Source organism: Capra hircus, chromosome 25 (genome assembly GCF_001704415.2).
Source record: "Capra hircus breed San Clemente chromosome 25, ASM170441v1, whole genome shotgun sequence".
NCBI lineage: Eukaryota > Metazoa > Chordata > Mammalia > Artiodactyla > Bovidae > Capra > Capra hircus.
In genome coordinates this window covers 3,831,065-3,846,799 of record NC_030832.1, presented here as the reverse complement: position 1 = coordinate 3,846,799, position 15,735 = coordinate 3,831,065, and the positions used below count along the sequence as shown (strand labels likewise).

The following is a 15,735-nucleotide window of genomic DNA, read 5'->3' as shown; positions in this document are numbered from 1 at the left end:
GTAACTTACTTTCCCAACACGGGGTAGCAGAGGTGCACACCACCTCGAAGGCTAGAGCATGAGGGTCTTCTGGCTTCCACCTTCACCCTCGAGATACCACCCCGAGACTGTCCTGCCCAGAATGAGACGGGAGAGGCCCTGTTGTCCTAGCTATCCCAAGGCCCAGCTATCTCACCAGCTGAAGGCAGCCCCGAGAGCCACAACATGTGTGGGGTGGGGTAGGGTGGGTTTAGACACAGTAGAAACTGATACATGTACCCCCTAGGGCCAAGATTTAAAATCTCAACACAGCATCACAAAAACAAAGCGAGGAGAAAAAAAAGAAAAAGAAGGGAGTGAAAAATAAAGTGAGAAACATAAACACTGCCAATGTTAGTTATATACATCAAGTTTAATTTAAATTAAAAAAAAATCATGTCCAGTTCAAGATCTAGGACGAGGCTTCTTATTAATGATCCAAAGATCCCCACGTGACTTTTGAAAGTCACGTGTACATAGGCGTCTTCCCTGGGAGGAACCTCTGCCAGCAGACTCGCACAGCAGGGCCCGGGGACAGGGCGCCTGGGCACACGTGCAGGCGGCGCCAAGTGCCCCCAGCGCCAGGAGCCTTCACAGTGGCATTAAGTCACTTTCTAAAATAAGCCTTCTTGTTCACGCGATCATTAAAAATAATGAGGGCTTTATAATAATATTTATTAAGTGAAAAGAGCGGAAAACAATTATTCACAACTATAGTTACAACTGCATAAAAACATATACACAGAGGCTAGAAAAGAGAGTGAGTTGAAAATAGTTTTCAGAGGGGCAGGATTTTCCCAATTTCCCAAGTTTCCTAATGCTGCCATTGAAGGGCCAGGTGATTGGCTGAAGTAACAGTTTCACACGTGAATATATGTTCAAGCCAGTAGAGTGACGTACAGTCACCACCTCCTCACCAGGACCTGAGCCTACCTTACCTACAGGCTCCTGACTTGCCTGCATCACGCCTGAAAGACGACCGAGACTCGGCAATTCCCGAGGAAGGAGAGCCTGCTCGGCATCCACCTGATGGGCTCCACAGAGTAAGGTTTTCTCAGATCACGACCCAACGCTGTTCCACATGGAGCCGCTTTGTTTCCACCAGACTTGTCCATCCTTCCCAAGAAAATGTAATACTGAGTCTCAGTTATCAGACTAGGACACCCCCTGCACTGGCAGCAGGGGCGCATCCAGAGCCACTTTAACTTTCCTCTAAGGAATGACTGGCCTCTGCCACACACATCTGACTTGACTCAAGGCTTTCAGAAGCTACAGGATAATCTGATTACAAACCACAAGACTGAAAAGAAGGGCTAATATTTTTTTTTAACATATATTCCGAGAGCAAGCACAGGACAATAAGCTCATACACACCAAGTTCAGATTTAACTACTTCTACCTTAACATCCTGTTAAGACAGACCCTGAATCCTGACAGGCCATAATTCATTTAAATGGGTACATTCAAACAACACTGTGCTCATTCCACAAGGATGAACAGAGCTCTGAATAAGACGTCTGAATTATTTCACATGCCTTGATCAAGTATTTTTTGCAAGTGAGAAAATCATTTGCAGAAGTGGTTAACATTTTATCCTGCCCTGGTCCTAGTGTATATGAGGACTAGTATACACAACAGAGATTCTGAAACACTGAGAGTCACTGGTTTGAAACCTAAGCTATGGAGTATAAGTGCCCCCAGGGCTGTCACAGTCAGGATGTCCAAGGCGAAATGGTATTTTAACTGAAATACACTATAACTAATGACCCGTGCTTGGCTTAGCAAGAGTATTCATGGACCACGGAATTTACAGTCTTTAGTGCTCTAGTACTAGATCAACTCCCCATCCCCAGGGGGAAAACAGGAGGAATGTCTGCTATTTTCCAAAGACCGTTACTGCTTTTAACGCGGGGCTGTTGGACAGCACTTATGGTTCAGCCCTTCTTACTTATCACCATTCCAGATTCCTATAATCACTACCTAACACTAAACCCAGTGGCAACTAAGCATATGCCCCACGCCCAACACGTGTGCAAACTTCTATGAATGTTCAAAACCTCCAGAAGATTACTAAAGAGATGGATCTCTACCTCAGCTGCCTACTGCCAACATGAATATATGTCACACAAAAGGAAAGATACTCTGACAGGCACAAAGGAGAGAAAAATCTCTCCAGAAGTAAATTTTCCAGACGTGAAGGAATCACGAAAGGACAGGCAGAGCTGACCCTGTGCCCTTGCTTGGGGTGAGAAGAAAGCCTGGAAAAGCAGACACTAGGAGCGCCCACTGACTAAGGGTTGCTCTGGGCCATGAGCTGCAAATGGTTCGGGACCAGCAACGATCCGCCCAATCGCTTCCAGGAGAGCCCAGCCACTCCATGTCACCATACCTGAGCCAGCTCCTTAACGCGCTTCTCCAGGGGTGCAGGCAGGCCTTCGGGAAGGGAAGAGGGCTGCCTGAATTCCTGGTCCAGTCCCACCCCAAGGGAATCGCTTTCATCATCCATATCGCGGAAGGGGCTTCCTTCTGGAGACTCACTGAGCAGCTGCTCCAAGTCCAAATCCGTCAGCGAGTCCATGGCGGTGGCCGCCTGCAGCAAGTCATTGTCAGAGGCAGAGCCGAAGAGCGAGAGCAAAGGGTCGGAGGCGCCTTCCAATTCCCGCAAGCCCTGAGCTTCTGCTGATGACACTGCTATGGGCTTATGCTCTTCGTCCCTCTTTCTCTGAGCCTCTTTCTCCTTTTGGAATTTCTTCAGCATCTCTTTAACACTCAAAGCCCCAGAATACTTCTTTTTCTTCTTCTCCTTACTGGCATTGAGGGCTGTAAAGCTGCAAGTAAAAGAGAGAAGTCGGTTACTAAGATTGCAGGACCCCTCGCGAGGGAAATTTCCAGAGGGGCTTTAGCCCCACTCCCAGCACAAAGGTCTCCGGGAACCTCAGCCACAAGTCCACCCCGTCACTCCTCCTCCCTCCTCTTGGCACATGGAGCTCCTCCTTGCTGGGACCGAAGCTTGAGACTGAATACAGGTTAGCAAAACAGTAACACAAAATGCTAAACATCCGATGGGTTTTTTAAAACCACTGCCAGGCTGAAACAAAAGGTTGGAAATACAGGAGGGGCAAGAAAGACATTTAAAGGGAGAAAGCAGGAGCAGCAGCAACTTGGAGGGCAGCTGGGGTGAGACTGAGTGAGGCTGAGGAAGCAGGACTGGAGAAGACAAAGGGGACAAAGACAGAGGAGACCAGGGGCAAAGGAGGGTGCTCAGGAGAACAGGAACGGCAGCAGCCACACAGTGACAGAGAGACCCGCCAACACTGACGCGGGACAGAGCGCACTCTGATGCCCGACACACAGACGTGAGGGCCCCGACAAGGCCGTGTGGCACCGTGCGGCCCGCGGCCCCGCGAGGCTGTGAGGAGGTGGGTGCGCGGCCCGGCAGCCCTGACGGTGCCGAGTCCTCCTAGCAAAGAAGCTGCTGCCTCTCACCCGGCTTTGGAAAACTTGGACTTTTTCGATTTCTTCTCCTTGTCATAAGTGTCATCTTTTTTCTTCTTCTTTATCTTCTCACCACCTTCCTTCAACTTCCGCTTCTGAGAATTAAAGACAAGGCACAGTTACACGGCTCCCTAGCTCTGGGAGCAAGTGCACCACGCAGCACTGGCCTTCTCCGCCCAGGCTACATCCTGAGAGCTGTCTTACTTCCTCCACGAACACAGGATTTCAGCTCAGTCCTTGGACCACAGACCTGCAGGTCAGGACAACATTCCCACTGACAGCGGCTCCTAGGAAACCTGGGCCAGAGGCAACAGAAGCCCTTCTGCAGCCTGAACCATTTCTGTTTTAAAATGAGCTGTGTGGGGGCCTACCTCGCATTTTAAACACCCAGGCAGTCATAGATAGCTTTCAAAATAAGCTTATCTTAGGGCTAACTCATTTTCGTTGGGGTGAAGTCCTCTAATGTCCACAGATGAGATAGAGTAAGCTGGTGCACACGTCCCTCACTCCACACCCGTCACTGCCCTCGTCCCCGCCCTGGGGCCACCTCGAGGAGCGAGTCCCCGCCGAGCCTGCTGGGACACAGGCACGGACACAATGACGGAGCCTCCAGGGTCACGGCACACGTGTGTGAAGGGAGCCGCCAACCTCGGCACAGCTGATGCCTCTCCGCCACTCTCCTGAGCCATCCTAAACCGCACAGATTCAGGCAAGTCACCTACTGATCTCATAAAGTCACGTCAAAAAGCACTTCTGAAGTCCAAAAGCGAGCAATGTTCTAACCTTGGGAGATTTTTTCTTCTTTTCCTTAATGAAGTCATCCTCAGATTCTGACGCTTGTCTAAACTGCAGGGTTCCCGAGTTAATGTAAAATCCTCCATACTTCGTAGTCAAAGAAGCAGGAACAAGCTCATCATACTGAAGGGGGAAAACAAACTTGGGTCAGCTCCAAAGTCTGTGCTACGTCCACAGGTGCAGAGTGCATCTTGACAGAACAGATGTGACTCTGTTCCTCTGTCACATTTCAGACAGCACTAAGGTATGCTTCAGGTCAGTCACCAATGTCCAAGTTAGGAGGTGTTTTGCACAGATCTGATCACCATATTCGGAGAGGGAACCAAGGCCCAGATCAAGGTGTCACTTCCGGTCCCTTCAGAGCAGCTCTTTCCACTGAAAGGGCACACCCACTGCCTCCACCCCCAGCTCCAGGCACTGTCAGTAGGGGCCTGGGTGACGCACTTCTGGTGGTTTCAGTGGTTTTATTAAGTACTCACCGCCTCAGAGTTATCAATGAAGGAATCAGACTCGTCATAACCATAACCCATATCAATCAAGTCCTGGATTCGGTCTTTTCTACGTTTCTTTCCACCCTAAAATTTAAAATAGATCACATGCTTGTTTTTATACTTGTGATAGGAACATACAACACAAGATCTAAACTTTAAACAAATTTTTAGGCCCAGGGTCACAGGACTTTTTTGTTTTTAATACACAGAATTAATTGTTGCCTTGAACTCCAAAAGCTAATGACTAAAGGTTATAAAACACTGGACCAGTCTCTTACACACATCCCCCAAAACCTTGTTCCCTGAAGACCTTTCAAAATAGGAGATTTGCAAATGCATACAGTGGCCTAAGCCTGAAGAAAGAACTAAATGGTCTCATATGCCTTGCATCAAAACACTTATTCTCAGGATAAATTCTACGGGTAAAACCCTCTTTATGTTTATTCATCCATTTAGCTGCACACGAGTTCCTGCCATACGCACTTTCTGTACCTTACTGCATTTAATCACTTCATTCTGTTCTCCCCAAGCTCTACACTCGTGTCACACTAGTGTTGACTGGATAAACCACTAAAGGAGTATGAAAATGTCTGAAAACCTCTCCCACCCAACAAGGTTGTTCTGTTGCCCAAGAGAGAAATCTTACATATTTTTCTTCAAATTTCCTAGCCAGGGCCTCCACTTTATGCCTTTCCTTTTCTTCATCATTGAAAGGATCCAAGAGATCTTTCTTCTGTAAAGAGACCATTCCACAGAAACAAGATTCACAAAAACGTTCCCACAAAGCTATTCATTGTACCTTCATTGACTCCACACTGATAAACGATATAATAAAAACAGCTTTTTCAGAAAAGACAAGGGAAATACATATCACCTTCCCATCCATGTTTACCTTACTTGTTTGAAAGTAAAATTTCCATTCATGAGGCTCAACAGAACTTGATTAAATATCTACAATCACCCACTGAAGTACTAGGTCCTATAGTGCTCCAAATATGGCAAAGGCAGTGTAGTCAGGGGATGCTCACCCCCGCGTAAGACTGTGTTCCAATATAACTGGTTTCCTTTGTAATACTAAAAATTATTTTATGCATTTAAAAACATTATTCTAAGAAAAGGTCCAAAGGCTTCAACCAGACTTGCAAAGCAGCCACTGGCTCAGAAAGGCTAAGAACCCACTGAGCACAGAACAAGCTCCTGACAGCTGTTCAACCTTACTGGTTAGAAGAGTGCTATGAACTTATTCTTCTCTCAGTGCTATCAATAGTCAAACCCAAGTTCGTGCCATTCCTTTTCCTTGGAAGCCTATCTTGAAGGATCAATAATCTCCCTTCCCTCCCAATCTCAATACTATCTCCAGATATTTTCAAGTAGTTTTCCAAAGTTTATACTGCATAAACCTTTCTATTTTTTCTCAAATTTTCCAGAGTTGGACCTTAAGCTTCCATGACAAGGAATCTTAATTTTAATAAAAGACTTCCGTATCAAATACACTTAAGACTTTGGAGTCTTAAAAAAACACCAAGGCTGGACTTTTCCTTCTTCTACAATGATCACATATAACCTAAGTGGTTCAACTAATTTTAAAAAACCCCGCTCGTCTGGAGCAGCACTGGATTTAATGTCCACTTCTTAATGCCCTGCAAGCAGCAGTCATCCACTATTTCCTGAATGCATGAAGGTCTGCCTCTGTCTAAACACAGCATCTGGAATGTAAGCTCCTTTCTGTCCAAGCCCTCCAGGGGCTGTATTCGCACCAGACTTAACAATTACCACACTGTGACTCCTGTTACTTGTGTGGGTGTAATTCTCCTAAAACATCTACAAGAGTGCAAAGTTCCTTTGAGGTTGGGACAGCAGCCTCCCCACCTTCACTCAGTCCTCAGCATTCTAAGCACAGTGCCTTCACATTCTAAGACACACGTGCTAAGTGAGTTAATATATAAATGTGTCAGATTACATTGTGCTTTGAACACTGCAGAGTAGACAGGGTAATTTAGGAGTTCTGAACCTGATGCCAGAAGTGAATCCCCTCAAATTGGATCCGAAGTTCTCTGTGTAAGACCCAAGCATTTTTCTGCAGTTGAGGAGGGCATCTGAACCCCACAAAGGTGAAATCAGAGCACTGGAGTTCTAATCTCAGTTGACCTACTGATTTAGTTTGAGTCCATAAATAAATAACCAATTCCTGCTACTTTCTCTTCCTCTCAAGGAAGAGGATACTGTTCCTACTTTGGAGAAGAGTTGATGAATGGATGTGAAATTACTTTTTCTCAGCCTACCCACTGGCCCTCATACAACCTGGCACAGACTGAAATGGCTTTCATTCAATCAATCAGATCTTTATTAAGGAAACACATTTTTATCTAAAAAAAGTGGATAGTCCTGCGGACCAAAGGCACCCCAAAGAGCACAACCATGGATCAGATGGAAGGAACATGGCCCAGAGGAGTCAGGCACCTGCATGATTTCTTCAACCCCAGACAGACACTGTGAGCCATGCCAGCCCAACCCCCATGTCCCTGGAGCCAGTCTAGAGACTGGAATGTTGCCAGCACAGGACTCTGCACACCTTTCCCACAGAGGCTGGCAGAGCACACAGGCTTACAGCAGGTGCTTACAATAAATGCTCCTGACCCAGCTTCTACTCAAACTGCATGGTTCCACTGACATGAAAAACAGAAAATGCAAAGCTGATCTCAACTATCAGAAATCAGGACAGCTGTCACCCTTGAGGGCTGAGGCAATATCTGGGGAAGGAAGAAGGAGGGCTTCTGTTGGCCCCCAAATGTTGTATTTTGTAATCTAGGTGCAGGTTACGGGGTGTTCGTGGACAGTCCATCAGGTTGTGCATTTATCACATGTGAGCTTTCATTATGCACATAATTCAGTTTAAAAGTTTATAAAAAATTGTGCAATGTTAATGAATTGCCAAAACATCAGTAATAACTGAAGCTGGGTAACGGGCACATGGGGGTTTATTATATTATTCTCTCCACACTGTACATGTTTGCAACATTGCATACTAAAAACGTAACACAAGTCTGCCAGGAAAATAAACAGATCATTTAAAAAACATTTTAAGAAATCAAGCTGATTATCAAAAGCCATAAAGGCTGCCCATTTCTGGCAGGGGGAAAAAAAACTTCAACAATCCCAACAAAAACAAAACCCACAAAAATAGGTTTCTATCCATCCAAGTAAAGAAACTATCCAGAATATTACTGTGCCTAGAAGAGCAGAGCAGTCTGTGTCTTTGTCTGCCCTTGTATTAGACACAATGAGATTCCCTTGGAAAAGAGAAATGCCCAGCATGAAATTCCAGCTCTGGAAAAGGCAGGGGCTAGTCACACTAAGATGCAACACTTATAGCCTTGGCATGAAAAAATCTGGTGTTTATTCATATTAATTAGCCATAATACAAATTAGCCTTGGATGTGACCATACATTTTCTCTAGCATAAATAAGGAAAATGGTTCTAGAAAGAATTCTAACCCTTCCCTCCAGAGGCAAAACTGGCAGACCACGAGCTTGCTTTGAGGGGGAGGCCAAGCCTCTGTACGCTGCTTCCGCCCTCTGGAACCCTTCCAGCACACACTACCCTGAGCATCAGATCCGCAGAGTGCGCTGGGGATGACGGTTTACCTTGTCTGTGGGCTGAAGTCCTTTCACCTTCCCTCGTAAGTTCTTCACCAGCTCTGGGTAGAAGAACTCTGGGCAACGTTTGTGATCCGGCTCAAAGAGGGTGAGTGTGATCCGAACAGCGGCCGCAGCCGGCTCCGAGTCCTGATGCTGCTCTGCTCCCCCAACTTCCTCTTTTCGGGATTTCTTCAAAAACGCAGGATTCAAAGAACCTGGGAGAGAGGTGAACTGGACCCTGTGGGGCTCCGACATGGCTACCAACAAGTCTTAGCGGGTGTCACTGCATGGCTTCTGTTAATATTGAAAACAAGAGCCAGGTCAAACCAAGACAATAAAAATGGTGATTTTTTTCGTGTTTAGTTTTACAAATTAAAAAAAAAAAATTCACTGTCAAGAATCATCGTTAAATTTATCTTAATTACCATTTACTGCTTTTTTCTGCCTAAATATTATTTACTTTAAATATAAAAAACTTCATATAGATATGAAAAGCATCCCAAATCCTATACTCAGACAATTTAGCATACTTCCAGTCTTTCTGTCCAATGCATATTCACTAGATCCTTGACACTAGAGAACCCATGCTGATACAGCCTTAAAGAATCCTCAGAATTGCAAAGGAACGTAGAGAAAATTGGTTTTCATTTAATTTATCCAATATACTTTTTTTAAAACTCTGGACTTAGAATAATCTCCTTCTTAAAACCTCTTTGCTTTCAGCACCAGCAGTTTACTTTTATGTAGGGCCATTCTTCACAAAGTTTTCATCAGTTCATAGAAGCTCTGCCCGCCCCAGGATAAGTTTAAGACCACTGTCTCAAGAGCAGTGTGGCTGGACTCACTTCCTCATACCAGTCTGTCACTACCCAGACTTGGGCCTCAGCAAAGTGACAAAATATCACAGGCCAAAGACCTTCCAGGGGCTTCCCCAGTGGCACTACTGGTAAAGAATCTGCCTGCTAATGCAGGAGACGAAAGACATGCGGTTTGATCCCTGAGTGGGGAAGATCCCTTGGAGAAGGAAATGGCAGCCTACTCCAGTATCCTTAGCTGGAAAATCCCATGGAGGAGGAGCCTGGCAGGCCACAGTCCATGGGGTCACACAGAGTCAGAACGACTGAGCATGCACACAATATCCATACACATTATGTGTATGTGCACACATGCAATATTCACTTTGTGACCATAAGACTGTGACCTATAAAACCAGCTAAGGGAATAACATATCTAAAAATGAAGAGTTAAAATAATTCTAGTTAGGAAGAAAAGCAACTGGCAGCAAAACAGGTTGGTTTTTGGCAGCAAAAAACCACCATGCACTAACATGTCAAAAAAATTCCCCTAAAAGAAACTTCAAGGGCTCCCACGACATCTGTGATGCACTGGATTATAGAAACAAATTCAAGGTGAAGACATGAAAGTACCCACTCACAAAAGCAGGCAAAGTCCCACCATATGAAGAGAATCTGCACATTAACCAAGAGAGGATGCAGAAAGGTCAACTTAGAAGTGGTAACTAGGTCCCTGCCTGACCAATAGGTAATTTAAAAATGTAACCTTATCTTGGCCCAAATTTTAGATAGTATGACCTCAGTCAATCTAATGGTTAAAAATGCATCTCGTGGTTGTTATTTTAATTTGAAATCCTTAGAAAAATATAAAATTGAAAGTCTGTTTTTAAAAGACCTGACTTACATCTATAAGTTTATTAGACTTACAAGAGTTAAGTCCTGGAAAGATTTAACTTTAGGTTTACGAGTTCACTGTTTTAGAAGTTTTAGGTACTTGGGAGAACAAACATATAGAACTTTAAATGCAGTTTAAAACACTCAAAGAAATCTAATTTTTTTAAAAGTTCATTGTTTATGAGAATTTAATCTATTAAACTTGAACTGTGGTGTTGGAGAAGAATCTTGAGAGAGTCCCTTGAACTGCAAGGAGATCCAACCAGTCCATCTTAAAGGAAATCAGTCCTGGGTCACTAGAAGGACTGATATTGAAGCTGAAATGCCGATATTTTAGCCACCTAATGTGAAGAGCTAACTCATTTGAAAAGACCCTAATGTTGGGAAAGATTGAAGGCAGGAGAAAAAGGGGACAACAGAGGATGAGATGGTTAGATGGCATCACTGACTCAATAGATATGAGTTTGGGTAAACTCCAGGAGTTGGTGACAACCTGGCATGCTGCGGTTCATGGGGTCACAGAGTCGGACACGACTGAGCGACTGAACTGAACTGAATCTATTAAACTAGTGCTTTAACTGAAACTTTGTCAAAAATCAAATTTTTTTCAAATATTTGAAAAAATCTAAAATGTTTATTTTTATGTATACATTCTTAGATTTATAAACAATATTTGATGAAAAAGCTTAAGAGGCTTAAGTATTTAAACACTCAATTGTAAGAGTTGACTCTTAATTCTAAATAAAAGCAAAGTATTCTACAAATGAAAGCACCCCTCTTAAAAAACCTCAACCCAAGTTATCCAAGAAATTCAAGCCTCCTTTTGTATCTCAGATTATTCCAAGGAATGGTACTTTTTGTTGTTTCTATATACCCTCTCAATCATATTTTCAAAATGATTATTGGTGAAATTTAGAAAAACCCACCGAATATTGAATGCTAATTTTGTAATTAGTCTCTTCAATGAATTCCTAGCTATTTTAATGGTCTTCCCTTAACTCTGTTTTTCAAAATAGGCTGTCCTATCCTATCACAGAAATAATTTTGTCTCCTCCTTTCTGAAAAATAATGTTCTATTTTTGTTTCATGTCTTATTGCATTGGCTAGAACTACCAAGATAATATTAGACAATACATTTACTTATTACTATGTTCCCGGCTCTATCGCAAATTTCCTTAGGGTCCAGTGTGATGCTGATGTACGATTCATAAACTGTACTAAGTCATTAAAAAGTATCCTTTAATTCCTCAAAAATTAAGAGTTCTTAAACTAGGAAGATGTGTTTAATTTTCTTATTTCCTGGAAACTTAAATATGCTTAAAAAAAGATCGGTCTAGTCTCTAAAACAACATGAGATAGTTAACAGTGAATGACAGCTCCTGAAACTAGCTGTCCTGAAACTAGTATTTAGGGGAAGCTGACTGCAAAGAGAAACCGGGCCGCGAGTTCGCTAAAACCCCCCTCTTATAACCAAATACCTTTGGGAGTCAGTGTGTAGACCTGCCACTTTTTTTTTGAGCATAGGATGGCTCAATAAAAGTCCGGTTCTAAGTTAAGTCAACATGGGCCTTGAATTCTTTGGGTTCTACAACTAGAACTGGGGATCTTGAAAATTTTTTAATTTTCTACCTGGGCTGTTGACTTGTAGGCATACGCTGTGCTCAACTGCTGTCCCCACTTCCCCATTGAACGGCTTAATCTTAACGCACTGATAAACGACGCCTTAGCATTTGCCTTCCTGCTGTCAAAAAAGAGCCTGCTCCCAACTTCCCCCAAAAGTGTCAAACTACAAGACTGACATGAGAGCCCGGACCCGACAAAGACACGCACCTTTGTCCCCGGCGCGACGCAGCCTACGGCCCCGCGGGTCGCTTTCGTGTCCCCCGCGGCCGTCTTCATGCCGGCCCAAGAGCCCGGGCGGCGGTGCCGCTAGCGGCCGGCCCCCGAGCCATGCCTCCCGGCGGGCGGCCGGCCCGCACCGCGGCCCATGGCCGGGTCCCCGCGCGCCCGGGGTAGTGAGCGGAGCGAGGGGGCGCGGGGTAGGGGGGGGCGGATCGCCGGCTGTGCCGGCCCAGGAGGAAGCGGAGAGACGGCGGTTCCACGTCGGCCGGGCAACTCGGAACCTCGCGGCGGGAAGCGCTGCGCCCCGGGGAGAACTTGCAGCGCGGAAGCAGGCTCGGAGCGGCTCCCGCTAGACGCCGGCCGTTAGAGAGCGCGCCCCGAAAGACCTGTCCGCCCCGCGGGGGCGACCATGCAGAGCCCGCCGGGCGCGGGGCCCCGGGCGCGGGCGGAGCGCTGGCTTCCAGGCCGCGCCAAAGTCCGTCAAGGCAGCTACCGGCGCGCTGACGCGGCCGGCCCCGGGGCCCGCGCCGGACTAACGGCCGTAACGGAAGCGCTGTCGGGGCGGGCGCTGGAGGCCAGGGCCCGGGGGCGGGGCGGGCCGCACGGCCGGCTCCCTCGCTCGTTCCGCCGGCCGCACCGTCGCCGCCGCCGCCGCCGCCGCCGCCGCCTCGGACCGCGACGCTTCGTTGTCACGAGCCGGAGGGAGGGGGAAAGGAGCCGGGAGTCTCGGGGATCCGGCGCGCGGAGACCGCGGCGCCCAGGTCACGTGCCGCTCGGCCGGCCAATAAGCCCCGACGGGCGCGGTGACGTCAGAGCAGCGGCGTGGCCGGGGGGACGGCCGGCCTCTATCACGTGGCCCGCCTCACTCCAATGGGCGGCGCCGGAGCGAGCTGATGTTCCCGACCGCCCGTGCGTCGGCGGTGGTTGGGTGGTAAGATGGCGGCTGTGAGTCTGCGGCTCGGCGATTTGGTGTGGTGAGTCCGGGCGGCCGGGGCCAAGAGCGGTGCGCTGGGGAGCTGCCTCCCCGGGCGTAGGGTGTGTGGCCCGCCCCGAGGCGGCCTTTCTACGCGCTCCAGGTCTTGGAGAAAGGGCGAGACGAGGTGCCGGCGCGGGGAGTGAAGCCGGGCGGAAGGGGCAGCCTGGCCCCGGGGGACTGAGGCCGAGGGTGGCCGCGGTGGGCCCAGCTCCGAGCACCGAGGCCGCCCAGGGAGAGCAGCGCTCCGGACCCGGACGCGTGGCAGCCCACTGTGAGGAGAGTGACCGGCGCCGCGCGGCTTCCACGGACGTCCGGTTCCTCGCCCCGGGGTCTGGGCTGGGGGGCTCCCAGGAAGAGCCGGGGAGCCCGCGGGGCCGTCTCGTCTGGGTAAAGCCCTCCGACACCCGCGTTGCGCGACGGAACCCACCTGTGCGGGCGGCTCGGCCCGGGGGTGTCGAAAGCTGACTACCGGCGCTGCGCTTTGAAGAAATGAAGGGAACACTTCTCCATTACAACCGAAGGCTTGGCAGTGACCGGTGCCTCTCGTTGTCGGCTTCTGTGTCCCGCCCGGACCGAGACGGGAGCCGCCTCCCTCGAGCTGCGCAGCTCGTCTCTTCGACCCGGAGGAAGGGCTTCCCTTAGCGTTTTGTCAAAGCCAGGCTGGTGAATTAAACCAGACTTTGTGAAGGGGAAGTCTTGTGTTTACAGAGCGAGCTGCCCCCCACCCCCGTCACGTCACGGGCAGGCTCTAGACAAACGGCTGTTGGTGGTTTTGTTTTGTCTTTCTGTATTCCTCGTCACCAGAAGGATGCACATACCTGGCGCACCGAAGTCTTCGATTTTTTTTTTTTTTTTTTTTTTTTTTGCATTGCGTTTCTGAGGAATTTGGGCATCTTGGGCCCAGCTGTGGAAGCCACGTTTAAGAATTCCTTGTTGCCAGCTTTTAGTCTGGCAGTGGAGGGTGAAGGTGGAGGTTTAGGAAAAATAAATTGCATGTTGAGTGTGTTGAAGGAGCTGGAATTGCTTTTCCAGAGCAAATGCTGACTCTCTGTGTTTTCTCTAGGGGAAAACTCGGCCGGTATCCTCCTTGGCCGGGAAAGGTGAGTGTCTTGCTACTGAAGGAAGAACGTCTGAAGTTGGCTTTGAGAAGGGGGATCATGTAAGATGGAATTCCCCACAGACTCTAGCATTGAGTTAAACTGGGCTTATTTAAATAACATACTGGTTTTTTGTGTTTCTTTTTTTTCTTTAGTATCAGTTTATTTAGAAAAGGCAGTATACATAAACCAGATCTTTTAATCTGCAGTGAATTATTATTTCTTGACTCAGAAGTGGTTTTTGATAAAAGTCTTTTAATCCTGAAAATCCATTATGACTTGAATAGCTTTGCATAAATTGAACAAAAGGAGAAGAAAATAAACTTCCGGGGAAGAAAAAAAATCTAAATGTAGGTTAGTGAAAAGTCAAAGTATTTTTGTCCCGACTAAGTTTAAATTTTCTTCCATTTTACCATATGTGCTGCTCCAGTGCATCTTTGCAGAAGTTGGCATTCCACATTTTGCATGAGGCGATCCTTCATAGCCTTCCAAATGTTCTGTTTTTATATTCTTGCTTGGTGCCCAGGAAATGTCTTTAGACTGTGTCTTTGCAATATGGCATTTGCAGTGCCTTATTTATTCGTCACTGTTGTTGTCACCTGTCTCAACTCTTTTGTACAAAAGAATTTTCAGGAGTGTCCCGTATGTTTCTTCGCTGATGACAGGGTCATGTTGCAGGAAGTAATACTTTTAAAACAGGGTCATTTTAGCTAGAGAGATATTGTATCTCCTGAACACTGTAGATGATAGTAGATGTTGGGAACTCTTGGAATATTTGCACATTTCACATATCTCAGTAGAAAAGCACCAGGTTTGGACATAAACTAGGCCCTGTGTTTGGTTTTGTTTTTTAAGACATATTTCTTTTATTTCATGTTTTTTCTTACCAACTTATCACTGTGGAAAAAAACTTTTTGTTTTCCTCTTTCATCCTGTAGATTGTTAACCCACCCAAGGACTTAAAGAAACCACGTGGGAAGAAATGCTTCTTTGTAAAGTTTTTTGGAACAGAAGATCAGTGAGTAGTGCTCACTAAGAGTTTCACTTTCCCTATGTTTGGGAGTTGCCCTGGGTTGAAGCTGCTTTGTGAATATTCTAATTCGGTCTCCTAATTCAGTCTTATCATGGTCTATAAAAATGGCATATCCTTCTGGTTTCTGCCTAAATAAAAGGTGTTATTCTTATCTCCCAGACATCAGTTGAAAAATAGGGCGATGCCTTCTAGATGTGATCACCTCATTGAGATAGGGTTTCCCATCTCTCATACTCAACGCCTCTCCCCTCCAGGCAGATCCTTTTGTTTTTGTTTGGTTTTCTTAATGGCTGTTTATCATTGTGGTTCGGGCATGAGTTATACAGTGAAAGCTAAAGTTTCTTTTGTCTTAATAAAAATAGTTGTTTAGCCTTGTTCTTGTAAAACTAGATGATTTGATCTAGCATTGTAACAGTAAAGCTTTTTAACCAGATGTGTTCTAGAGTTGAAATCAGGACTGTTAATTTGAGATTCTTTGATAGGCCATGTAATAAATCGCAGCAAAGAGAGGAATGTGTTTTCGTGTTTCCAGTGACTTGGTTAGCTTTCTCATCACTCCATCAAGTTGATTGCCTGGTTCTAGCTAGATGGTTTAATTTCTCTAAGTAATTGTGTTTTATATGTGGTTCTTACAGGAAAATGTAGCTTTGGGTTTGAAAAG

General features: G+C 46.4%; 2 protein-coding genes across 4 annotated transcripts in view; one reads left to right on the top strand and one right to left on the bottom strand.

The window, feature by feature from the left end:
* The window catches only part of UBN1 (ubinuclein 1), a 31,713-nt gene extending 19,626 nt beyond the window's left edge, over nucleotides 1-12,087 (bottom strand). For 2 of the 3 annotated variants that reach the window (XM_018040146.1, XM_005697491.3), the window contains exons 1-7: nucleotides 11,957-12,086; nucleotides 8,445-8,732; nucleotides 5,446-5,532; nucleotides 4,788-4,883; nucleotides 4,297-4,431; nucleotides 3,505-3,608; nucleotides 2,408-2,846 (exon numbers count right to left, since the gene is read on the bottom strand). In XM_018040146.1, the coding sequence (XP_017895635.1) occupies nucleotides 2,408-2,846; nucleotides 3,505-3,608; nucleotides 4,297-4,431; nucleotides 4,788-4,883; nucleotides 5,446-5,532; nucleotides 8,445-8,693 (1,110 nt within the window). In that variant the 5' untranslated portion in view covers nucleotides 8,694-8,732; nucleotides 11,957-12,086. Of the gene's footprint in view, nucleotides 1-2,407; nucleotides 2,847-3,504; nucleotides 3,609-4,296; nucleotides 4,432-4,787; nucleotides 4,884-5,445; nucleotides 5,533-8,444; nucleotides 8,733-11,956 lie in introns of all 3 variants that reach the window. The other variant, XM_013974740.2, reaches the window with a different exon arrangement.
* The window catches only part of GLYR1 (glyoxylate reductase 1 homolog), a 31,571-nt gene continuing 28,672 nt past the window's right edge, over nucleotides 12,837-15,735 (top strand). Inside the window, exons 1-3 of the mRNA XM_018040143.1 lie at nucleotides 12,837-12,942; nucleotides 14,008-14,044; nucleotides 14,980-15,059. Of these exons, the coding sequence (XP_017895632.1) occupies nucleotides 12,905-12,942; nucleotides 14,008-14,044; nucleotides 14,980-15,059 (155 nt within the window). The 5' untranslated portion in view covers nucleotides 12,837-12,904. The remainder of the gene's footprint in view (nucleotides 12,943-14,007; nucleotides 14,045-14,979; nucleotides 15,060-15,735) is intronic.